This window comes from Oncorhynchus kisutch, linkage group LG4 (genome assembly GCF_002021735.2).
Source record: "Oncorhynchus kisutch isolate 150728-3 linkage group LG4, Okis_V2, whole genome shotgun sequence".
NCBI classification, from domain to species: Eukaryota; Metazoa; Chordata; class Actinopteri; order Salmoniformes; family Salmonidae; genus Oncorhynchus; species Oncorhynchus kisutch.
In genome coordinates this window covers 35,428,300-35,453,637 of record NC_034177.2, presented here as the reverse complement: position 1 = coordinate 35,453,637, position 25,338 = coordinate 35,428,300, and the positions used below count along the sequence as shown (strand labels likewise).

Here is a 25,338-nt window from a genome sequence, read left to right as displayed (position 1 = left end):
CCTCTTCCTAACTACAGATCCCTCTACATATCCCTCCTCAAGCCAACATGGGCCGAAAGTTTTCTGCCCCCGGCCACCTCTGCCCTACTACCCACCCCTCCACCAACCCCTCCATCCCCCTCTGCCCGCGTCAGGGCTCTCTGGGCACCCCTGCCCAGGTGTTCGGCTACGGCCCATCCACCTACAGCACCCCCCAGTGGGCAGGACCTACAGGTCCCTGTCAGGTGGGCCTCCTAGCCTCCACCCTGCCGCAGGCCCAGTACCAGCCCCAAGCCCCCTCCTCGGCCTCAGCCCCCCTTCAGCAGGCATTCCACGCGGGAGCCACTCAGAAACCTGTCAGCAACCCTGGAGGCCCCAACCTGAGGCCCACGTAGCCTGGACCTGGGTTAGTCAGGCTGGGCTGGGGGCAGGGAGGAAGAGCGCTATAGGACAACTACTAGCACTCTGGTGTTTTGTTCTGTTTCGCTTATTGGTGAGGTGGAAAAAAAGAAGAGGAGACTGTGGTCCTGTCAGACGAAAAAAGAGGTCTGTCTGTTGGTTGGAGGGAGATTTCAATACATACCCATAGCATACCAATCACACCTTCACCCCTACCAGGGCCCAGTCTTTTCTGCCAATGGCTGTGGAAGCGGGCTGTGACATTTAGGTTTGTCCAATGAAAGCCATTGACCCAAGAGCACGAACGGCAACGGCCAGAGACGTCTGTTGAAAGCACCATTGTGACCATTCCCTTGAAGGAGAGGATAGGGAGGGGGAACTCTTAATCACTTCTTGACTGTAACTGGCCTTAAGCTTAACTAGGACAGAATTTAGAAGATGGAGAGAAACCCCACCAACACACACGCACCTCCTAGCCCTACTGTCATTGGCTGAGATTCGGGGTTGTTGAATGGTATGGGAAGCTGTCTTGGTGAGAAACAGATGAATTGTGGGTATCAAGTTTGTATAAAGAAAGTCGAGAGAGACACAGTATGTAGAGACGGAAAGAAGAGGTGGAATGAGAGTGAATGGAAGCCGGTAAGGTTTTACTGGATAGTGGTTACCCATATCATCGCCATACAGTAAGATGCAATAATAGCATTGTGGGGAAAGGAGTGAGTCCCTGGCCCCGTGTAACAGTGGCCTTCAATCCCTAAATGCATGTGCACATTTTCTTTGTATAACAAATATTTCTTGTCCTAGGTTATGATTCCATGGTTATATTTGACTATCTGTCCCTCTGAGATGTTGTGCCTGACTGCGGGTGTTACTTTCTTATTTGAGACCATAACCTGTTAGCGTGAGTTAAGTAACAGACCTGTCTGTAGATAGTTTATCATTATCTACTTCCTGTCATGTCCATGCTTTGGATTTAGCCTGACTATCCATGAGTGATTTTGGTTTACGCTTTAGAGACTGGTTAGGCTTATCAACTGTTTGAGTGGTTTGAGTTGTAGGCTTCAGCAACTGTGACAATTTGGTTTGGGGTTTTAGACTTTAGCTACCGTGTTGGTTGTCTCACCTCACCACTTGGTGTACTGTTGTCACTCTGATAAGCAAGGCTATGGCCCTCGGTACATTCCTGCGACTATCTATAGATACTACTGGTATATTATCTAGCAGTGAACGGGGCATGATTTTCACACAGACCTTAGAAATGTAAACTTTTCACAAATCTATCCAACCTTATTTCCTGTTGTCGTCATATTTCAAAATCATGACAAATTGTCTGGGGTTCCCTTTCTGTGGTTTATTTAAATACAAATACAAGATGCTCTCTATGGACCTGTATTCAGCCATCAGATTTAGATATGTCACTAACTTAAGTGTTGTTGAACAACATGTAGTTAAAGGATTATAACGTGCAATTGCAGGGTTATTATTGGTATTGTACTCCGTAACAGCAGAGTAGTCCTGTGCTTCTTCAGCTCTTATCATACACCACCCTGTCTTTTTTTGTTTTACTGTGTGTATATGTCTACATGCAAGGTACATGTGTTGCGTTTAAATAATGATTTCATATAATGCTCATCGCCATAGAGTACTATGTCTTGCGATTTACCCACCCCCACACAGTACACACATGCCCAGCCCTGTAAACTTTCAGAACTCTTTAGTGCTTCGCATCCTCACTACTGAGACATTCCACCATAATGACCGAGCCCTACTGTTCTTTCTGATGGACTAGAGTCAAGTGACTGAAAGACCAGTTAACTGCCGACCTGTGAGATCCATCAAACGTCCATGGACATTGGTAAATGTTTAATGTGAAAGTTAGAAGTTAGTCTGTCAGAAGAGGCAGGTGAGTCTTATAACACAGGACTGACTCATGTAAAGCAGAGCTGTGGTCACCAAAACCAGCATTTGTGTTTGTTAGTTATTGAAAAGGGGAATGATTTGTCTAAGTGGGTCGTCTGAACGTAATCAGTACAGTATTGCATAACAGCACTTGTTTTCAACAGATGAGCAAACTAAACTTGTCTTGTGGTTTCTCTCCATTGGCACCATTCTCTTGCTTCTTTGCCACCTTACGTGATGAGTGCCATTCCCCTCGATACAGTGACCTCACCCACTCCTGGTTTGAACTACTACTTTAACTTCTCTAGAGAATAATAAGTTACTGCAATGCAGAATATGCAATGTTTAATAGGGACCAAGGGGGAATGTTTTCATGCCGACGGTTGTTACTTAGTGTTTTTGATATTGGGAAATCCTGCTTTTTTTTCTATGAGTCCACACAAAGTGCCGATCTTGAATTGCTCAGGTGTCAATGTATCTCAATAATATTGGCATCTGTTTCCTGAATTCTGCATGCTAACTGGTTTTAGACCTTTGGCTTACCTACAACAACCCACTGTACAGCACAAGCTACTAATCACCCAATTATCCACAAGTGGTGAAGATATTCTACCAGCACAATTCTGTCTCCTTAGGCTACTGACATTTCATGTTGTACTCGTCCCCATTTTCTCTTGCTCTAAGGACCAGCCTACTCTATGGTTGTTTTTTCACGTTGTACAAAAATAAATAAATGCAACTGAAATCATATTGCTTCATCTTTTACATGCACCAAGTAGACCTATTTCTACCAATGAGGTTGGTGTGGCCAGGAACATGATATTCAGAACAAAGGTTACAAGTAAGAGAATAGTCCAGTTTTTTGAAAGGCAAACAGAAATCCCTGATTTTATTTACAAAAACCATAAACAATTCTTCACATTTAGCAGCAAGAGATGCTCATATACTCAACATATCAATTAAAATAAAATACAAATGAAGACTTGTTGGTAAAATGGCTTTTAGGTAAGTGAAAAAGCCTTTTCTCAAGTGTCCAGCTTGCGTTTCTTCATGTACTGTCCTTGTCTAGATGGACTGAATGCCTCACCTGTGACAAGAAAAGGCAATTAATAATCTAGAAAATGCTGTACCAATAACAAGAATGTTTCTCAAACTGGTAATTTTTTTAAATTTTACCTTTATTTAACCAGGCAAGTCAGTTAAGAACAGTGGGTTAACTGCCTGTTCAGGGACAGAACGACAGATTTGTACCTTGTCAGCTCGGGGGTTTGAACTCGCAACCGTCTGGTTACTAGTCCAACGCTCTAACCACTAGGCTACTCTGCCGTGGTTACTTTACTTTGCTAGAATACCTGATTCAGCTAATCAAGGTGTTGATGAATCGGATGTGTTAGTTAAGGTCAAACAAAACACAGCATGCCCAGTAGTCCCCCAGGGTTAATGATGTCCACTGTTTTAAAGCAGCTCATTCATTACCCAGTCTCACCTGTCCTGTCAGATGTCCTAGGGTGCTGGTTGTGATACTGGGGTTGGTTTCCCCCCTGTACTTGGCCGTGTGGTGGGGGCTCGTGGGGCCTGACGGGGGGTCGTAGGGATGGTGAAGCCCCTCTCTGAGGGGTCTTACTGCGGGTCAGCATTTGGTGACTACCCCCTGGCGTGCTGGGTCGTAACGAGGATGATGTTGATGAAGGTCCACCTGCTGGGGCCTCTAACTCCTGGATGCCGTCAAGAGTGAAGTCCCACAGCTCTGGGTTATCTTGGGGGAACGATGACAAGTGTTTTATCAAATATCCAGTATATTTGTCACACTATGGGGATTTTATAGCCCCTAGAACAGTAACAACTAGAAGCAGCCACAGTATTCAGGTACACATGAAACAGACGCCAGCATAGGGAGGTAGATTTCCGCAAAACATTGTAGATATGTGTAATCTGAATCATTTTCAGAGTAGTTCCCATTCTTTCTACTTGAGCCCCCTGGTGGTGGTTTACGGTACTGGCAAGATACTCATCCCTGCTGCAGGGTTCTTTGTGTCCACTAGGTGTGCTGTAAGCCATGGTGGTCTTTGTCCCTGGTCAGGGGTGCTAAACCTATCTGGAAGGAGAGAGGTATCCCATTCCCAAAGAGCATGGCAACACTAGTACAAGACGAACAACCACAGTCAAAGAACATGGCTAACAGACAAACGCCATACTGCATTAAAACAGAACTTGGACATTTCTTGCTAACACATTTTATGGTCCTCCACAGTGCACGACTTGGACTGAAATAGGTGCCGGAAATCATTTTGGGTACCGGCACTGTTTATATTTTAGGTGCCGGTACTCAGCTCCGGTGAGCTCCTGCCCAAGTCAAGCACCGGTCCTCCAAAATATTGTATTTTCTTGCTTGCTTATTGTCTTACCATGAGCTCCACTGGGTGCCTGTGCAATAGCTGTGTCTGGGCCCTCTGTCTTGAGCTGGAGCAGAGGTTGTCCCTGCAGGAGCTTTTTCGCCTCCATCTCCTGGCGGAACTTCTGCTGCAGCTGCTGCTGCTTGAGCTTCCTCTGCTGCTTGGGGTCTGTGTGGGCGTCAGAGAGACAGAGGTCCTCCACATCTGATAAAGACCTGAAGGAGGGAGGACGTGAGGGATAGAGAGGATAAGACAAAGAGAGAGAACAGAGGTGAGAGTAAGAGTTTGGGTACAGGAAGGAAATTTAGAGACAGACACCTGTAATAAAACCAATACACAAGAAAGGTTTGACAGTCATCTGGCTGTTGCTCACCTGACAAGATTACAGCGCTTGTTCTCACTATCTGATGGAGCTGAGGGGGCTACTGGTCCAGAGGCAGCAGTAGGGGTGTGTGAGAGAAAGGTCCTGGCTCCCCCTCTGTCCCCGTGCTCCCCTGGGGGAGCCTGGTGGTGGTTGTGGGCCCTGGTCTGCTCCAGTGGTGCCCTCCCTGACCCAGGCCCAGCACTCTCCCACCGGGCCAAGCTAGACAGCCGGGCCTTCTCCACTGACGGCTCACTGTCAGAACGCTTGGTCTGGGCTGGGTCCAGAGGGGGAGCAGGCTGGGAGAGACAGAGACAGTGAACACTGGAAAGGGTGGATGGATGTAAATGACAGTTGACAGGAACAGTATCTAACCTGTTTAGGGATCTTGTTGATGGATATGAGGTACTCTTTATTCATGATACAGTTCCCAAGGGCGTTTCCAAAACATCTGGAAGGATGGGGGATCAAATATCAGAACTACAACAAACTCAGACACTAACACACGCACAGTAAAAAGTAGTTCATGGTACATTAAGTGTAGTGTCTCCCCCTGTACTTGAGTGCTCTCTTCAGTCCATCAGTGACCGCCTCTTTCCTGGCCTTCTCCAGTGACAGGGCCTTGGACTTTTGTCCCTCGCTCACCCCGTAGCCAACGTCCTCATGGAACGACCCGTCCTATGGGGAGAGAGACACAAACACACTTAGTAATACAGTAAGTGTGTGAAATACATTATAGTAAAAAGCGTGAGTTGACACACCCAAAATTGTAGCGATGCTAACAGAGTAAACGGTATTAAAAAAACGAAAGTTGTACATATGCTACTATAGACACTGAGTGTACAACACATTAAGGACACCTGCTCTTTCCATGACATAGACTGACCAGATGAATCCAGGTAAAAGCTATGATCCTTTATCGATGTCACTTGTTAAATCCACTTCAATCCATGTAGATGAAGAGGAGACAGGTTCAAGAAGGATTTTTAAGGGTTGACGCATGGATTGTGTGTGTGCGCGCACCATTCAGAGGGTGAACGGGCAAGACAAAAGATTTAAATGCCTTTGAAAGGGGTATGGTAGTAGGTGCCAAGCGCACCGATTTGTGTCAAGAAATGCAACGCCGAGAGGGTTTTCCACGCTCAACAGTTTCCCGTGTGTATCAAGAATGGTCCACCACCCAAAGAACAACCAGCCAACTTGACACAACTGTGGGAAGCATTGGAGTCAACATGGGCCAGCATCCCCGTGGAACACTTTCGACACCTTGTAGTCCATGCCCCAACAAACTGAGGCAGTTCTGATGGCAAAAGGGGTGGGGGGGGTTGAAACTCAATATTAGAAGGTGTCAATGTTTTATACACTCAGCGTATGTACTACTATATACAGTGGGGCAAAAAAGTATTTAGTCAGCCACCAATTGTGCAAGTTCTCCCACTTAAAAAGATGAGAGAGGCCTGTACTTTTCATCATAGGTACACTTCAACTATGACAGACAAAAGGAGAAAAAAAATCCAGAAAATCACATTGTAGGATTTTTTATGAATTTATTTGCAAATTATGGTGGAAAATATGTATTTGGTCAATAACAAAAGTTTCTCAATACTTTGTTATATACCCTTTGTTGGCAATGACAGAGGTCAAACGTTTTCTGTAAGTCTTCACAAGGTTTTCACACACTGTTGCTGGTATTTTGGCCCGTTCCTCCATGCAGATCTCCTCTAGAGCAGTGATGTTTTGGGGCTGTTGCTGGGCAACACGGACTTTCAACTCACTCCAAAGATTTTCTATGGGGTTGAGATCTGGAGACTAGTCCCTTTGCAGAAAAACAGCCCCAAAGCATGATGTTTCCACCCCCATGCTTCACAGTAGGTATGGTGTTCTTTGGATGCAACTCAGCATTCTTTGTCCTCCAAACACAAAGAGTTGAGTTTTTACCAAAAAGTTATGTTTTGGTTTAATCTGACCATATAACATTCTCCCAATCTTCTTCTGGATCATCCAAATGCTCTCTAGCAAACTTCAGACGGGCCTGGACATGTACTGGCTTAAGCAGGGGGACACGTCTGGCACTGCAGGATTTGAGTCCCTGGCGGCGTAGTGTGTTACTGATGGTAGGCTTTGTTACTTTGGTCCCAGCTCTCTGCAGGTCATTCACTAGGTCCCCCTGTGTGGTTCTGGGATTTTTGCTCACCGTTCTTGTGATCATTTTGACCCCACGGGGTGAGATCTTGCATGGAGCCCCGATCAAGGGAGATTATCAGTGGTCTTGTATGTCTTCCATTTCCTAATAATTGCTCCCACAGTTGATTTCTTCAAACCAAGCTGCTTACCTATTGCAGATTCTTCTCATTTTGTCTGTCATAGTTTAGTGTACCTATGATGACAATTACAGGCCTCATCTTTATAAGTGGGAGAACTTGCACAATTGGTGGCTGACTAAATACATTTTTGCCCCACTGTATGTACTATAGATGCTCCCAACTATTTAATGGGTAAACCTAAAAACCAAATGTTGGCACCGCATTGCCGAACAATACACAACTCATTGCACCCTCCCTTGAAACACACTTCCAAAACTGGGAAGAGCCAACAGTGGCACTGTAGATTTTAAATAACAATGGTTGACTTCTCTGCCCATCACCCACCTTCAGTTGGACTTTGACAAACGCACTGACTCCAACGTAGAACTTCCCATTGATGAGGTCAACAAAGTCTGTGAGGGGACAGTCCGTCGCTGTGTTGTGACTGTGCATTACACTGACACATTCATATACAGTACCCAGTGGGTCATAAATAAATAATAAAGGTTACACTGAAGACAGAAGTAAGTTTCTAAATATACTGTTTAATAGCTAGCGATGCTCCAGCTCTCCTACCGACATTCTGCTGGGAGATGGAGTGAGACCAGCCGTTGTATCCAAACATCTCATTGGCCAGGCTGATCACACGGTGCCCCTCGATGTAACACACCTGCAACAAGAACAACACTGTCTTTAGTTCCAAGCGGGCGTTTTAGTGAGTAAAGGCTGATGATGAAGTGTGTACTTATTGGTTAGTTTTCTCTTGGGTAGATTAGGATGTAATTCAAAGTTGTTTTCAACAACAAAAGAGTTTGTGTGACTTGGCCTTGCCTTCTGGCCCCCTCCAGCCATCCTGGAGCTGATGTATTCAGGTCCCAGCTTCTGTCGCAGTGCATTCTGGACTGCCTGGTACTCCTCTGCAGTATAGTTATACTGGAAAGATAAAGTCTTGGTTGAGGTTTGCTTGCCATTTTAAAGCAAAAAGGTCTGTGTTCTACACTGTTTTTATCCATTTGGATGGATAAAAAAGTCTAAGGTATTTTCTATAGTCTAAAGAGTCTTTCTTATCTTGCATCTTAAAAGATACACTATGCAGAAATCACTCTGCCATTTCATGGTTACTCAAATTCTAAGTTTGCTTAATTTCAGTTTGTGACAAAACAAGCATAGTACAATGATTATTTATAGTCTGCACTATCTAAACCACTGTGAAATATATTTTCCATAACCAAAAATATAGTACTTTCAGAAGTACTTTTAAAGTAAAAGCTGCTAAAACTAAACTTAATGGGAAGCATAGCAATAGTTCACAACAGATCTACAACTTCTTAGACTTGCTTTCAATGAGAATGGCAGATCTCTATTTCTATGTGAATTTGGTAGGGTCACCCAAAAAGTGACATACTGCAGCTTTAACTGATCTGAAAACAAAGGATGGATGACGCATTCCCTTGTCCAGTTCTTTCACATCAGTGTTTACATGAAAGGATAGAGGATTTGGAGCCACTTTAGACTACTGAGATGTACCACAAACCTACCTGCCCAAAGCGCGTGTTGAATGCTTGGCTGCTCTTGTCCTCCTCTGTATCATGGTGCATATTTTCAGTCTCCAGTTTATCAATACTGTGGCAGGTGCTGCAAAAAGTGTATGACAGACAGTCAATCAAGTCCTAACCGGTTGCATGAAGGCCTGGTATGGGAATTATTCCATCCACGACTGCAAGGTCCTCCAGCAGGTGGTGAAGACGGCCCAGTACATCACTGGGACCGTGCTCTCACCCATCTAGGACATCTCCTCGAAATGGTGGCTGTAAAAGGCCCGCAGCATGATAAAGGACCCACGGCCACAAACTGACAGTCTCTAAGCATTCAATTGTGGGGGGAGAACGGCTTATAATAATACCTGGAACGGAATTGCATCAAACAGGTGGAAACCATTTGTTTCATACCATTCCACTAATAACGGTCCAGACCTTGTTTTTATTTAACCTTTATTTAACTAGGCAAGACAGTTAAGAACAAATTCTTATTTACAAAGACGGGGAACAGTGGACTAACTTGTTCAGGGTCAGAACGACAGATCTTTACCTTGTCTTGTCATTACTGGCCCAATGCTTTAACCATTAGGCTACCTGCCGCCCCTTAAAGATGCACTACCACGAGCCCGTCCTTCCCAATTATGGTGCCACCAACCTCCTGTGCTTCCTGTATTAACATTATAGCTACTTGTGGTTAAATGTGTATTCTATTCTTACTGAGCCAGTTACTTTGTTCGTATTGTTATATATGTGTTTCTTACTTAGTGTCGAGAATGACACTGCAAGTAAGCGTTTCGCTGGACGGTGTATGCCATGTGTATCCAGTACATACGACTAATAAAACGTATCCAGCTGTATTACTGTCCAAAAAGGCAACGTACCGTTAGAAAATGTAAATGCTGACATAACGAAGTCCGCAGTTTGCAAAACTAACTCGATACTTTGACCTTAATAAGCAAGCATTTCGCTACACTCGCAATAACACCTTCTAACCATGTTGTGTATGTGACCAATACAATTTGATTTGAATAGTTACAATGTAGCTATCGCTTTGACACAAACTGCTCATTTCTGGAACGTGTCTAGCTAGCTAACGTTAACCCGTTGGCTCGCTATAACTAATTGGCTAGCAGTTGTTTTGGCATACATTGGCCGATAAAAATTAGCTAGCTATGAGGTGAAGCTGTATTATTCACAAACGTTGGAAAGTTAAGACATGTTCCGTAAATTACCTTAGAGTTTAGAGCGTGTTTAATTTATAGCTAGCTACAAAATATTGTATTTCCCGCTTGCCCCAGAGTCGAAGTTCTAGTGACGCATCATCTTCTTCTTCTTTAAGGTTTTATGGCAGACTACAACCTATTGGTGTATTGCCGCCACCTACTGTATGGGGTGGTAAAACAACCACCTCATTCCTGCTCAGGCGCCTGTGAGGACAGAGCATTCATCTACAAGTCTCCTTGTAATGTCTCTGCTGTAGAGTCCCCAAAAAACGCTCAGCCGCACTCACAACAATGACGATTCTTTCTGATTTCCTCTCTGTTTGCGCTATACAGTTTATAACCAATGTAAGAAATGCTACAAAGTCCAAATTCATAGCATGCAACATGTCAGGATCCCTCTGTTGACAAGGAACATCATCTGGTGTCTCTACTCCTACTACCATTACTTCTTTAACGTCACTCCACTCTTCTCACCACCTCTGGACAGGACACATGATGGACAGCCCTTATTCTTGCCAGCTGCGTCTCCTTCACCCTAACAGGGCACTACAGAAATGCAGGTGCATGTTCACCACCACAATTGCAGCATACGATACTCATCTCATCTACATACACTTGACACATGGCCAAATAATTTCCTTTTTTCACATTGCATGGGTTTAGTCATGACTGCTCTCACAGGGTATCTCATAAAATCCAAATACACGTGCACACATAAGACAGACAAATCCACTTCATCTGCTGTAATAGCAAACTGTTCAAATGGTTATTGTATCTTCAATTTGTCTCCATGTTACGTGTCGACAAAAAAATGTTGACAAAGAAATGTGCTCTACAAGCCGCCATTACCTGTCCCGAATTTTACCCTAGCCAAACCCCCCGCTTGGTTCATTGGTCGTACGCGAGTTAAGTGGGTTTAAGTGGGTTTATTTTTAAGGATGTTAGGTTTTGTGCATTCATGTCCTAAATTAATCATCATCATCATTAATTCATATGTCATTGTTTTCAGTCACATAGATAGCTGTAATATGTGAAAAATAAATAACCTCGACCTTTGTCAAAATAAAAATATTTATAATCGCAGTTTCTCGTCCAACCTTGTGCTGCACTAAAGTGGCCCCCGTCATTCGTGTCATGATGATGTGACAGATGGCATAGAGGAAAGCCCTCTCTGCTGTGCTTAAACTGGGTGAGATTGGGGTCAATGCTGGATATAGAGCGCATGTTTCTAACCTCATTAGTCAGGACTTTATGGGGAGATAGTGGTCATAATCAAAATGGGAATTGCACATTACATCTAGGCTGCAGAAGCCCACAAGAATGTAGCCTGATAGCCAAGAGAATCTTGCCATGAGAGCTGTGTGTGTGTGTGTGTGTGTGTGTGTGTGTGTGTGTGTGTGTGTGTGTGTGTGTGTGTGTGTGTGTGTGTGTGTGTGTGTGTGTGTGTGTGTGTGTGTGTGTGTGTGTGTGTGTGTGTGTGTGTGTGTGTGTGTGTGTGTGTGTGTGTGTGTGTGTGTGTGTGTGGGTGTGTGTGTGTGTTGCGGACTCAAATGCACAAATGCATCGTTTGTAAATTATGTCTGAGTGTTGGAGTGTGCCCCTGGCTATCCGTAAATCATAAATAAATAAAACATTGTCCCGTTTGATTTGCTTAATATAAGGAACTTGAAATGATGTATACTTTTATTTTTGAAACTTAAGCATATTTTAGCAATTACATTTACTTTTGATACTTACGTATATTTAAAACCAAATACTTTGACTTTTACTCATGTAGTGTTTTACTGAGTGACTTTCACTTTTACTTCCGTCATTTTCTATTAAGGTATCATGACTTTTACTCAAGTATGACAATTGGGTCCTTTTTCCACCACTGGTAAATAGTTACAGCCTGTAACTGTGTAACTAGGAAAAATGATGTTACTAGTCTAATTCAAAACTATTCAGCTCTCCGGAAGGGGAATGTGAAGAGTGCTGTAAAATATAATATAAACATCTATAGGCCTAATTGAAATTGCCCATCCTGATCTTCTTTTCCTTTTTACAACTTCCTTGCTTGAATGAGAATGTTTATCTCGTCCACCCTACAACACCAGACACCAAAACGCGCGTACACGCTCACATGCCGCTTTCAAGACAACTTATAACACGGGAAAGTCGGAAATGTCCAACTCGTTACCACTTGAAAAATGTCTGAATTTACCAATAGAAATTCTCTACGCAAATAAACGTATAGTTAAACCCGGAGATTCCGAGTTTTCGAGTTGCCTTGAAAGCACCAACAGACGCAAAACACGCAAGGCGTCTGGTCCAGTGGATCAGATCTCGTCAAAACAACACGGGGGCGAGCATGCATGCTCATGGAATGACTCCCGCAGCATAGGTCGCTGGCGCACCCCACATCTGCACCCCAATGGCTGTTTGGTCAGTCCAGACTGGGAATCAACAATGAGATAGACTATGGTGTTTATTGCTAATAGGCTATACATCAATGCTAGTGATCATCCATATATGATATCCATATCATTATATTATAAGCAACACGATCAGGAGAGAGAACGGTGAGTACGTAGCGTGCTATGGATGTGTGTGTACAGTGAACTTTGAATGATAGCCTACCGGGTAGGCTATTTATAGTCACATTTTTAAGGTATGGGCGTCTGTTGATTGGGAAATCTAAGATAGTCTACTGTCGCATTGTTTACATGGGCTAGTTTGTTTGCATATCCTGTAGCACATGTTAAAGTTGTCTACTCCACGTACGCACTGTAATGTAGGCTACGTTCCTCCCTGTGACATGGCCATCGTGTTCTATGATGGGGATATATTTGGAATATATTTCCTTTGTGTAGGCTGTACACATCAAATATCGTATAAAGCAAGGATATTATTATGTAGTCTAGGGGTTCTCATAAATTAACGAGGTAAATGCCCTCGTTTTCAAATTAAAGCGATCGATCTCTAGATTGTTATGGAAGAAAGGGGACCTCAGCCGCTCCGCAAGAACAAATGCAGAATATCCAAATGAATATCCAGACTGGCGTGGCATGCGGGGCAGACAGTCCGAAGGGAGTGCGTGTGTGTGTGGAGTCTGCGTCTGCTCCAACGACCAGTTTACGCAGAGACAACAACACACGCCTGCCATACAAAGAGAACACCTGACATGTTCATAGTCTGACACACATTGCCCCAACCTCTGGACAGCCCCAGACGTGCTTGGATCCTCCTATTATTATTTATTAGATTAATCTGCATATTGTAATCTCCAGTCACAATTATTATGCTACAGTATGACATTAAGTAAATGGTACCATTGGAAGTAGGATTTGTTAGTTGAGTGAATGACTTTATTTTATTTTATTGGGTTGTAGGCTCCTATTCAATCATTACAAAATTACTGTCTTTTTTAGGAACTGTCGTTACAAATTGCAACAGCCCTATGTACCAATATCCTTTGTGCAGACACAACAGTGAGGCCTGGTTATTGTGTAGCATTAGACCTGTGTAATATTGGAAGAAATGTATCTCTAATTACCTTTAGTCTCAGATATGCCCACTGCATTACGTTTTTAGGATCAAAACAACTCTTTATTGATACTCTTTGTTAAATTAACAGAGCGCCTAGAGTGTAGTTTTTCCCAATAACCAGCTGATGGCGCCCTAGTATTATTTGTCACATCATTGGACGACACCTTGACATACTATCAATGGAATACACATCGCATGCAAAATATTATAAACTAAAACTAACCCTTGTATTTCTATTGTCTGTGCATGCGTGTGTGTGTGCGTGCATGTAGACTGAATGAGTTTGAGTTAGCAGTGAGTTAGCCTTAAACACCCTTCTGATTTCAAAATACCACTGTTGTTACACTTCTCAAATGACAGGCTGCTACAGCAACAGTATCCAGTGATAGAGAGAACATCCAATACCAGGCTGTTCAGAGTTCACTGTGGTTTTGACTGCTCTCTCTCTCTTTCCATGTGCTCAATGTTTCCTGGTTGGCTAGCTGCTGTGACATAATAATAATCTATAAAATATAGAGCTGACAGACACAATCAAGTTCCTATTCTGCATGATGAAGAGAAATGCCTGTTCTGTATATTACGGTTCTTTCTGAGCATTGGTCACTTTGAAACCTGAACCCAACCTGAATAATAAGACCCTGGTGAGTCAAGGTTTTCTTGCAGTTAATTGTGTTGATGAATTTTATGTTGTTGTTTTCTCAATGTTTCTTTTGGCAGATGCTGGATGGACTCCGTCGGAGGCACAGCTCTCGCCCTTCCCCCCGACCCCTGTCACTCAACTTCACCACCTTCTCAGCCCCGCCCCCAAGCCCTGATATTGACAGCAATCATCATCCAATCAGAAGGTGAGGATCAACTCAAAGGATTAACATTCAAAATTTGCCTTCTAGTTAGCCCTCTTATGAGGTTGGTCATAAAGCTATAGCCAGTCTGAAATCAACCCCTAGCCCCATTCCTTATGTAGTGGATGGCAGATGGCACTACAGAGAGTTGCCCTACAATCTGATTGGTACAACTACCATGGAACTAACTGGAAACTTGAAAGAAATTGATGGGTGTCATAGGGCAGAATTACATTGTGGTGGCATGTTATGGGTATGCTTGTCATTGGCAGGGACTGGGGGGTTTGTTAGGATCAAAATCAATATGAAAGGAGCAAAGCCCAGGTTAGAGGAAAACCCACCTCAGTCTTCTGAAAACCTAACCTTGGGATAGTTTTATTTTTCAGCGAGACAAGCACACAAATGTTAATGCCAAAGACACAACAGAATGGTTTTCCAAGACGTGTTGAGTGTTCCTGAGTGGTCTAGTCTCAGTCCTGACTTAAATTTGCTTGAAAATCTGAGACAAAGTTTGAATATTGCTGTCCATCAACGATTCCCAGCCAAATTTAACGAGGTTGAGCAATTTTTATAAAAACAATGGATATACACTACCGGTCAAAAGTTTTAGAACACATACTCATTCAAGGGTTTTTCTTTTCTTTTTACTATTTTCTATGAACTATGAAATGACACCTATGGAATCATGTAGTAACCAAAAAAGTGTTAAACAAATCAAAATATATGTTATATTTGAAATAGCCACCCTTTGCAAACTCTTGACATTCTCTCAGCCAGCTTCATGAGGTAGTCACCTGGAATGCATTTCAATTAACAGGTGTGCCTTTTTAATCGTTACATTTGTGTCATTTCTTTCCTTCTTAATGTGTTTGAGCCAATCAGTTGTGTTGTGACAAGGTAGGGGAGTATACAGAAGATAGCCCTATTTGGTAAAATACCAAGTCAACATTATGGCAAGAATAGCTCAAATAAGCAAAGAGAAACTAAGAGAAATGAAGAGAAATGATAGTCCATCATTACTCTAAGACATGAAGGTCAGTCAATACGGAACATTTCAACAGTTTTGAAAGTTTCTTCAAGTGCAGTCTCAAAAACCATCAAGCGCTATGATGAAACTGGCTCTCATGAGGACCGCCACAGGAATGGAAGACCCAGAGTTACCTCTGCTGCAGAGGATAAGTTCATTAGAGTTACCAGCCTCAGAAATTGCAGCCCAAATCAATGCTTCACAGAGTTCAAGTAACAGACACATCTCAACATCAACTGTTCAGAGGAGACAGTGTGAATCAGGCCTTAATGGTCGAATTGCTGCAAAGAAACCACTACAAAAGGACACCAATAAGAAGAAGAGACTTGCTTGGGCCAAGAAACACGAGCAAAAGACATTAGACTTGTGGACATGTTTCCTTTGGTCTGGAGTCCAAATTGTAGATTTTTGGTTCCAACCGCTGTGTCTTTGTGAGACGCGGTGTGGGTGAACGGATGTTCTCCGCATGTGTATTTCCCACCGTGAAGCATGGAGGAGGAGGTGTTATGGTGTGGGGGTGCTTTGCTGGTGACACTGTCTGTAATTTATTTAGAATTCAGGACATACTTAACCAGCATGGCTACCACAGCATTCTGCAGCGATACGCCATTAGGTTTTCAACATGATAATGACCCAACCCACCTCCAGGATGTGTAGGGGCTATTTTACGAAGAAGGAGAGTGATGGAGTGCTGCATCAGATGACCTGGCCTCCACAAATTGAGATGCTTTGGGATGAGTCAGACCGCAGAGAGAAGGAAAAGCAGCCAACAAGTGCTCAGCATATGTGGGAACTCCTTCAAGACAAAAAAGAAAAGCAGTAAAGGTGAAGCTGGTTGAAAGAATGCCAAGAGTGTGCAAAGCTGTCATCAAGGCGAAGGGTAGCTACTTTGAAGAATCTCAAATATAAAATATATTTTGATTTGGTTTAACACTTTTTTGGTTACTACATGATTCCATATGTGTTATTTCATAGTTTTGATGTCTTCACTATTATTCTACAATGTAGAAAATAGTAAAAAATAAAGGAAAACCCTTGAATTAGTAGGTGTTCTAAACCTTTTGACCGGTTGTGTATATTGCCCTAAGAGTTCTTCAAAGTTGGTCAAATCTTACTCCACATGATTCCCAGCTGTAATGGCTGCCAAAGGTGCTTCCAGCAAGTACTAACTCAGCACAGTGGAGACTTTTCCAATTTTCATATTTCAGTTTTATTTTTTCTGAATTTGGAAAATGTTCTAGAACTTTCTTTTACTTTGACAATGTGGAGTAGGTTATGTAGATCTATAGGATAAATGTCACATTTAATCCCTTTTAGATGTAACTTTAAAGCAGCAAAATGTGAAAAAAGTTAAAGGGGTGTAGACTTTCTTTAGACACTGTCATCAAATCAAATTTGATTTACAACAGGTGTAGACTTTACAGGGAAATGCTTACTTATGAGCCCATTCCCAACTGTGCAGAGCTAAAAAGTAAGACAACTATTTGCTAAGAATAAAAGGAAATAACGAGACTGTACACAAGGAGTACTAGTACCGAGTAGGTGTGCAGGGGTACGAGGTTGTTGATGTAATTGAGATAGTACATCATGTACCTGTGGGTAGGGGTAAAAGTGGCTTAGGCAATCAGGATATATAATAAACAGAATAGTAGCAGCGTATATGAAAGTGTGTTTGTGTATGTAGGGTGTCAATATATATGTGTGTGTGTGTGTGTGTGTGTGTGAGCGAATGTAGTATGTGTGTGTGTGTTGGAGTGTCAGTGTAGTATGTGTGTATATGAGATAGAGAGCGAAGGAGAGAGAGCCTCAACCAAAAAACTGAGCAAATTGGAACGATATCTGGCCCTAAACAGAGAGTACACAGTGGCAGAATACCTGACCACTGTGAAAGACCCAAAATTAAGAAAATCCGTGACTATGTACAGAGTAGGTGAGCATAGCCTTGCTATTGAGTGAGGTTGCCATAGGCAGACCTGGCTCTCAAGAGAAGACAGGATATGTGCCCACTGTCCACAAAATTAGGTGGAAACTGAGCTGCACATCCTAACATCCTGCCAAATGACTACATTAAATATGCATATTTCCCACAGATTACACAGACCCACAAAGAATTTGAAAACAAATCAAACATTGATAAACTCCCATATTTGTTAGGTGAAATACCACAATGTGCAATCACAGTAGCAAGATCTGTGGCCCGTTGCCACGAGAAAAGGGCAACCAGTGGAGCACAAACAACATTATAAATACCACCAATATATATCTGTTTGTTTATCCCCCCATTATTCGTGCTACAACTATTTGCACATTGCTAAAACACTGTAAATAGCTGATAATATAGCACTTGAAATGTCTTTATATTTTTTAAATCTTTTTGAGTGCAATATTTACTGTTAAATTTGTTTCTTCTCACTTTTATTTATTTCACATGCTTTGGCAATGTAAACATATGTTTTGTATGCCAATAAAGCCCCTTTGAATTGAATTGAGAGAGAGAGAGAGTAAAGTCACACCATGGCCCACCCCTGCCAAAGGTGCTTTCAGCAAGTACTAACTCAGCACAGTGGAGACTTTTCCAATTTTGATATTTCAGTTTTATTCTTTCTGAATTTGGAAAATGTTCTAGAACTTTCTTTTACTTTGACAATGTGGAGTAGGTTATGTAGATCTATAGGATAAATGTCACATTTAATCCCTTTAGTCCTTGCAAAGGACAGCTCTGATAGCCCCTCCTTCCTCCTCTCTCTCTCTCTCGCTCTCGCTCTCTCTTCTCCTCTCTCTCTCTTCTCCTCACTCTCTCATTCAGTCTTCTGCTCTGGTCTCTGCCTCAACCAGATGCCAGATGTCTCTCTTTCCCTCTTTCACATTGCACTCTTTCTTCCTTCTCTTCTCTTCTCTTCGCATGCCCTCTCTCTACTCCCCTATTTTCATTCTCTTCTAGTATTTCAGTCTCTAGTCTTTGCTTTAGTTCAATACTTAGTGTGCTGTCTCTCTCTCTCTCCCTTCCTCTCTGCCTTTATGAGGACTCTACACAGGCTGAAGTTGATGAGCTCCCCCAGTCTCAGTGAACTGGGAAAGAGTGAGAAGGGATCACCGGAGGAGAGAGGAGAGAAACAGAAGAGGGCCGGGGCCAACGCTACCTGGAACAGGTATGCTGCAGCCTGACCATGCATGTAGTCTGTGCCTGTTACAGATGTAGGAACTTCATTTGATCACCCTCTTGCAGGATAACTTTACTCCAATGCAGGAATTGTAAAACATGTATTGTATTTTAAGTTTATAATTTCCACTTAGACATTTCAAATTTCCCTTACGAAAAATACATCAACCCCTACAATAATGTTTGTTAATTATAATCCATATAATAACTCACATTTGTTTTCCTGCTTTAGCAAACACGCTCAAATTAAGATTCTACATTTGTATGAATATGAACTATCATCTAATGGGTAAATGTAATCTAAACAGTACATGTTGATGTCTGTGTGCGTGTGTGTGTGTGTGTGTGTGTGTGTGTGTGTGTGTGTGTGTGTGTGTGTGTGTGTGTGTGTGTGTGTGTGTGTGTGTGTGTGTGTGTGTGTGTGTGTGTGTTCACTAGCATCCACAATGCTGTCATTGCCGTCTTCCAGAAGAAAGGTCTGTCTGACAATGAACTCTATGTCCTCAACGAAGGTGTCAGGTGAGTTCTAAACACTAACAAACACACACACACTGGTTTGCTAACATGGCATTTGTGTGTGTGTGTGTGTGTGTGTGTCTGTGTGTGTGTGTGAAGCCATGTGGCCTTGCCAGATGTCTCATTATCTTTCCAGACCTGACATTAGAGCCATCAGTTCTGTCATATCAGCCTCCATTATAGCCTAGTAAACAACTGAAATCACACGCATCACACACTTGGAGAGCTGAGTCAATCATAGGGTCTATTCCTAACACTGTTTCAACATGTACTTATACCACTGGAGACAAACATGAACAGTACGTTTAAAAGAGAAAGCTGGGTTGCACTTACCCAGATACCATGCAGTTATATGAGATGTACTGTACATTCCTTGGTGTGAATACATGTACCTACACAGTAATATACATGTACTTAACCAATAATATGCTATCATCTAATTTTACATAGTTGGTTTTGAAGCTTTTGCCTGTTTTGTGTTATCAGTGTATTGCACTAGTCAAATGTACCCTATAGCTCTAGTGGGTGAACTCCTGTCTTTGTTTACTCAGATACCTATTGAAAACCGAGCTGGGGTCGTTTTTCACAGAATACCTCCAGGTAAGTGATGGTTCTGTTAAATGGTGAAATAATATCATAGATAGTTATGATAATATATCAAGTTCAAGTTGTTTCATTGAACCTCTCTGTCCCTCAGAACCAGTTGCTGACAAAGGGCATGGTCATTCTACGGGACAAAATAAGATTCTACGAAGGTATTTGGGGTGTCTCACTGTTAATTGAATATTAGTAGATGTGTTTACTGACACAGTAGAGAGCAGTCAGTGCTCCAAAGAAGAAGAGTTGAACTGAAGCTTACATGACCTTTGTCAGGGTCTGTGATGTTCTGTGTTTAACACGCCAAAGTCATCTGAGGCCGTAGGTCCCTAGCAGCTGTGCATTGTGAGATTATTCTCTGACTAACAGCAGACGGTTTGTTCCTCCTGTTGGTGTGCAGGTCAGAAGTCACTGGACTCTCTGGCAGAGACATGGGACTTCTTCTTCTGTGATGTTCTCAATACGCTGCAGGCCATCTTTCACCCAGTACAGGTATCAATCCCCTGACTCTTTTCCTTAATCTCGCTGTCACTGGCTCAGTCTCTATGTCACTCTGCCCTGACTCTCCTCCAACCTGCTCACCCTCAATCTCTCTGTCTCTCTGTCTCTCTCTCTCTTTTTCTCTCTGTATTTCTCAGCAGACATTAAATAAGAATATTCTCTCAGGTATTTAAAGCTACGTTTTCATAACGCTACACCCCCCTCTCCTCACCCTTCGCTCCATTCTTCTGTCTATCTCTCCCCTTTTCCTCTCCTGTCTGCAGGGTAAGGAGCCCAATGTGAGACAGCTGGCTCTGCTCCACTTCAGGAACACCATAGTTCTGAGTGTGAAGCTGGAGGATGCTCTGTCTCGGCCCCGCGCCCGCATTCCCCCCTCCGTCACACAGATGCTGCTTATACTGCAGGTAGGTACAGTACGCCTCTCTTTCATTCTCTCTCTTTATCGCTCACTTATTCTGTCTTTATATGTTTCCCCTTTACATCTTTGAGTCGTTTTTTCTCTCTTTATCTCTCTCTCTCTCACACACACACACACACACACACACACACACACACACACACACACACACACACACACACACACACACACACACACACACACACACACACACACACACACACACACACACACACACACACACACACACACACACACTCGCACTCGCTCTGACCTTTCTCCTCTCTCTCCCTCTAGGGTGTCCATGAATCGCGGGGTGTAAGTGAGGACTACCTGCGTCTGGAGTCTCTGGTCCAGAGGGTGGTCTCTCCTTACCTGGGCACCCACGGTCTCTACTCTGGAGATGGCAGCGTGGCACACTGCTCCTGTGTGCTGGGTAAGAAGCATACACTGCGCTGTTCACTCTTCTCCCACTATGTTTTCTCTCTCCTTTGCTTTCTTTTCTCTTTCTCTTACACACTATGCCCCTCCCTCACAGAGAAGCGTTTGCAGTGGTGCTGGCCTAAGCAGCCTGTGGACCAGTCGTCTAAGAACCCTGTGGTCCGTTCTAAGAGTTACAACATCCCTCTCCTCCTGACACCCGTGGCAGAGTATGACCCTGATGCCAGCTCGGTGGGCAGTGGGGGCATCCGACGCCACTCTGCCTGTGAGATCATCTCCTGCCTGGAGGAACAGGGGCTGGCCTACGCTGACATAGCCTCCAGGTCCGACGCATCCACCTCCAGCGCCTCTGCTAACAGGCTCTGTGTGGTTCCACAGTTCAGAGGTAGGTCATCTGTCCTCCTCACTAGGTTTACGTTATGCATGCACTACAAACTGGAAACTTCCAAAGGCGAAGGATGGAAAAGTTGCCAGAGTATTAAAAGTAAGAAAATACTCTTGCCAGACAGATTGATTCTAACCCACAACCTTCCCTCTGCCAGGAACCATGGAGTCTCCTCTCCCCTCCCCCTCCATCCTCCCCCTCCACTTGCACTCCCCAGGACCCCTCCATGGGACGGAGGCAACAATGACCCTTACGGACATGGACAAGGCTGCCCCCTCCTCTCCACTCAGCGGATCCTCCAGCCCGGAGACCGTCATTGGACAGGTGCTGGAGTCCCTGGACTTAGATTCAGATGGGATATTCATAGAATTCCCAGCCCCGCTGATCAGAGTCAATGAGATATGGTCGGGAGATTAGGCAGAGCACTGAGTAAAGGGAATCATGGGTAGCTTGCCCTCCCCAAATATCTTATCTTAGACATTAGGGGGAAAATGCTAAACTGACCTTAGATCAGTGGCTAGGCGAGAGGCAACCTAGACCTAAAAAGACATGGTTAAGTGCACTCCATACTTCTCCCCACAAGAGGCCTCTTTTTAGTCAACATTTACTTAGAGAAAAAACTAACTTTTCTAAGCATTTGATTAGATCTGAATATATCTGCTTTTTTGGGATGCTTATGTTTTGCGTGTTTTGAAACTTGACTCTCACCACTATGATGCCATACCTTGTAGGCCCTTGGATGTGGGCCCTTGGATTGTGTCTGGGTTTTCTTCTACAAAACTTAGAGCACTGCAGTTACCATAAAATGAAAAGATAAAAGTAGCTTTTGGAGTAAATACACTATGTGAATGTAATTTGGTCGCATCTTGCTTCTCATTCTAAGAACCTGCCTTGTCCAATCTGTGTTAACCTGGCTTGTCCCATCTGTATGTTCCCCTTCCTCTGTGTGTTTTTTTACTGTCATGCCAAACATGACATGTATGGTGTGACAATGATAGAGAAGTTGGCTAAAGTACTTCTGGGACCAGTCTGTCATCCTCTTTTCAAAGGTCATAAAGCATTCATGTTATGTATTACCCATAGAAACTAAATATTGAACTGTAATTGTTGTTTACTGTTTACTTATGATGAGAAACATAGGGTTTAACGAGAATTAATGTTGTCTCATTTACTGTGTTGTGTGGCACTTCAACTGTAAATAAATCGTTTTTTAGGACAGCTAGGTATTGTGAAGTAAGCTTTTTAACTTAACTTGTGATTTCAATAAGGGCTTTTTAACTGAAGCTATTTTTATGATGTTTTACCTCAACCGTTTTTTAATACTTAGCTTTTTTTGACAATCTGTAATGAGACATTTTTATCCAAGGTTGTAATTATCATTCATTTGTGATATCAGATTTGAATAAAAATTCTAATGGCTAAGTACAGATTTCTATTGCCTTAAAATATATATATATATATTTAGTGCATTTACTTAATGTATACCATTGACTGAGCTAAACAAATATGAACACCTTTTGTGTACTTTACGGTAATGCTCTATTTCACGTATTTATTTTCCTTCAATCAGAGGGCTGTTTTGTATGATTGACAGAGAATGGCCAATCCTAGTGGATAATAGCATGGTAAAAAAAAATGTTTTTAATAACGACAACCGGAAGATCCCCTAGACACTTTTCGTTTTTATCGTAACGGAAAGTGCAATAAAATACAAGCTTTTCTATAATATGGATTTTTAAAGATACTTAGGTGACAAATCCTCCGATCCAGGTAAGCATAATGTTGGTTGGCCATATGTGAGTTCGGATAGATTTAGCTAGCTAGCTAACTGCTGCTAAGCTAATGCTATTTTCGCTAACCAATATTGTTGTCATGCATTTATTTGACTAAATATAAATCGCAATGTATCCAACGCAAGCTAGATAATCTGATCATGATGATCCCCCATTACAATAAGTGTGTCAACTAGTTAACGTTAGTGTGCTTGCAGACTCAGACTGCACGTTGAAGAGACTAGTTCGCTACAGTAGTTAATGTTAGCTACCTACAGCATACGTTTAGCATGCCCTCAACCCACAAAAAAATAAACATTGCCAGGAGGACAACATTGCTATACCTTCCTATCACAACCTGTACAATCTGGTATGCTAGCTAGTATTGGCTCACATCATAGGTGTGTATGTCACTCATGTATGTCTCTCCTATCTTCAGGTTCGTCTCACTCTTGACTTGCCAGTGCCACAGTGTTAACGTTCCCCCTCCAGGGCACCACCCCCATCCCTTAAATGAGAATGTCTCTGGCCCAAAGAGTCCTCCTGACCTGGATCTTCTCCCTCATCTTCCTCATCATGCTGGTCCTCAAACTGGATTCCAAGATCCCCTGGAACTGGTTCCTCATCTTCCTCCCCGTATGGATTTTTGACACCATCCTCATCCTCATGCTCGTGGTAAAGATGGCAGGTCGGTGCAAGCCCGGCTATGACCCGCGTGGAGGCCAGCAGAACCTGCGACGGAGGGTGTGGTACCTAGTGGCCATGTTGCTGAAGCTGGGCTTCTGTCTGACGCTGTGCGCCCGGCTGGAGAGGCTGATGGAAATCTGGCTCAGTGTGGTGTGTGTCCCCCTCTGGTCCCTGCTGGTCGGGGCCATGGTGGAGCTGGGCTACAGTGTCTTTCACTACCGCAGAGAGTGAGAGGATGGAGAGGGAGAAAGATGGAGATTGATTTTATTTGCTCCGTCTAGGATATAAAGACTGAAAGTTAGTCTGTAGGGGAGATGAATGTGAGATTGTTGTAATCCACTGTAGGAGAAACTGAACTGAAGAATATGGAGATGAAAAATTGTTCATTTTCACTACAGCAAAGACTGAAAGAATGGGGGGAGATGGAAAAGGGAATTGATTTAGTTTACTCCACTAGTACAGTATGTATAGACCACTACAAGAGAGATTACTACAAGAGAGAGTAGTGATATGGTAATATATTTTATGGGTTTATGCTGCTTACAAATGTAATCTTTATTTAACCCTAGTGATACAGCAAGAAATGTTGCAGCCATGTTGGTCTTTGCCATGATGGACTCTGGATGAGAATTCAGGGTATTCATAAGCAGACTGGACCTCCTGACAGACTGACTGATCTGTGCATGTGCCTTTGTTACTCTCAGATAACTGGGACTGTTAGGTCCAATGGGTTTATATGTGAACATTAGTTATGTGTCTTTTGAAGTGGTAGGGATCTGTTTTTCTGTGGATACGGAGAAACACACACAAAAATAAATATTTACAATTCCTCAACTTTGCTGGGTTGGATTGGTGTGAGCAGTATGACCCATCTTCTGTGACAGGACCTACAGCATAACCTGCTGACTGTGACAGGACCTACAGCATAACCTGTTGACTGTGACAGGACCTACAGTATAACCTGCTGACTGTGACAGGACCTACAGTATAACCTGCTGACTGTGACAGGACCTACAGTATAACCTGCTGACTGTGACTGTGACAGGACCTACAGCATAACCTGCTGACTGTGACAGGACCTACAGCATAACCTGCTGACTGTGACTTCAAAGGGAGAAATGAAGTGTACATTCTATAAGTGTTGGAACAAGGCGAGTCTGATATAAAGAGAATTACATAACTGGTAACTTGACCCACTCCAAAGAGAACAGAGGCAGGGATTACCTGCCCTCTGGGGGTGTTCTGTAAGAGGTCAGCTTATTGGTGTATCATGGACAGAACTCGTACTGCTACTGGCAGCCAGGGCATCGGGGTTAGAAAGTGCTATAATAACTAATGTCTTCTGTGATGATTTGTTGTTTGCTAAGGCAGAGTTTCTCAATCTAGTCCT

General features: G+C 43.1%; 4 protein-coding genes across 6 annotated transcripts in view; 3 read left to right on the top strand and 1 right to left on the bottom strand.

The window, feature by feature from the left end:
• The window catches only part of wnk1a (WNK lysine deficient protein kinase 1a), a 47,873-nt gene extending 44,848 nt beyond the window's left edge, over positions 1-3,025 (top strand). For both annotated transcript variants that reach the window (XM_031822894.1, XM_031822893.1), the window contains exon 25: positions 18-3,025. In XM_031822894.1, coding sequence (XP_031678754.1) covers positions 18-374 — 357 coding nt within the window. In that variant the 3' untranslated portion in view covers positions 375-3,025. The remainder of the gene's footprint in view (positions 1-17) is intronic.
• A 100-nt stretch (positions 3,026-3,125) lies between these two features.
• Positions 3,126-10,235, bottom strand: rad52 (RAD52 homolog, DNA repair protein). 2 transcript variants are annotated; one of them, XM_020480913.2, is made up of 11 exons: positions 10,105-10,235; positions 8,873-8,969; positions 8,166-8,267; positions 7,911-8,004; positions 7,680-7,747; positions 5,591-5,709; positions 5,407-5,482; positions 5,044-5,330; positions 4,683-4,885; positions 3,764-4,033; positions 3,126-3,364 (listed from the first exon to the last, which is right to left on the bottom strand). In XM_020480913.2, the coding sequence occupies exons 2-11, from the start codon at positions 8,930-8,932 to the stop codon at positions 3,303-3,305; spliced, it is 1,341 nt and encodes a 446-aa protein (XP_020336502.1). In that variant the 5' UTR covers positions 8,933-8,969; positions 10,105-10,235; the 3' UTR covers positions 3,126-3,302. The 2 variants fall into 2 exon arrangements, with proteins under 2 accessions (XP_020336502.1, XP_031678755.1); XM_031822895.1 differs by having other exon boundaries at positions 8,873-9,142; positions 10,105-10,192.
• A 2,190-nt stretch (positions 10,236-12,425) lies between these two features.
• Positions 12,426-22,911, top strand: LOC109889477 (proline-rich protein 5-like). The gene is made up of 11 exons (XM_031822892.1): positions 12,426-12,656; positions 14,341-14,468; positions 18,516-18,641; positions 19,091-19,171; positions 19,720-19,768; positions 19,866-19,923; positions 20,166-20,257; positions 20,530-20,670; positions 20,961-21,099; positions 21,202-21,489; positions 21,647-22,911. Exons 2-11 carry the CDS (start codon positions 14,341-14,343, stop codon positions 21,904-21,906), a joined length of 1,362 nt encoding a protein of 453 aa, XP_031678752.1. The 5' UTR covers positions 12,426-12,656; the 3' UTR covers positions 21,907-22,911.
• Positions 22,912-23,086: 175 nt separating this feature from the next.
• tmem60 (transmembrane protein 60) lies at positions 23,087-24,782 on the top strand. The gene is made up of 2 exons (XM_020480919.2): positions 23,087-23,259; positions 23,701-24,782. Exon 2 carries the CDS (start codon positions 23,775-23,777, stop codon positions 24,177-24,179), a length of 405 nt encoding a protein of 134 aa, XP_020336508.1. The 5' UTR covers positions 23,087-23,259; positions 23,701-23,774; the 3' UTR covers positions 24,180-24,782.
• The last annotated feature ends 556 nt before the right edge of the window (positions 24,783-25,338 follow it).

Bases quoted from the DNA above. Each gene is read 5' to 3' on its own strand.
- tmem60 (XM_020480919.2), top strand. From the start codon at position 23,775: ATGAGAATGTCTCTGGCCCAAAGAGTCCTCCTGACCTGGATCTTCTCC.
- rad52 (XM_020480913.2), bottom strand. From the start codon at position 8,932: ATGCACCATGATACAGAGGAGGACAAGAGCAGCCAAGCATTCAACACG. The intron at 7,748-7,910 runs GTAGGAGAGCTG...GTCCCCTCACAG, and splicing joins CATCTCCCAGCAGAATGTCG to ACTTTGTTGACCTCATCAAT. The intron at 5,331-5,406 runs GTTAGATACTGT...TGTCTCTCCCAG, and splicing joins TCAACAAGATCCCTAAACAG to CCTGCTCCCCCTCTGGACCC.
- LOC109889477 (XM_031822892.1), top strand. From the start codon at position 14,341: ATGCTGGATGGACTCCGTCGGAGGCACAGCTCTCGCCCTTCCCCCCGA. The intron at 19,172-19,719 runs GTGAGTTCTAAA...TTGTTTACTCAG, and splicing joins GTCCTCAACGAAGGTGTCAG to ATACCTATTGAAAACCGAGC. The intron at 19,924-20,165 runs GTATTTGGGGTG...GTTGGTGTGCAG, and splicing joins CAAAATAAGATTCTACGAAG to GTCAGAAGTCACTGGACTCT.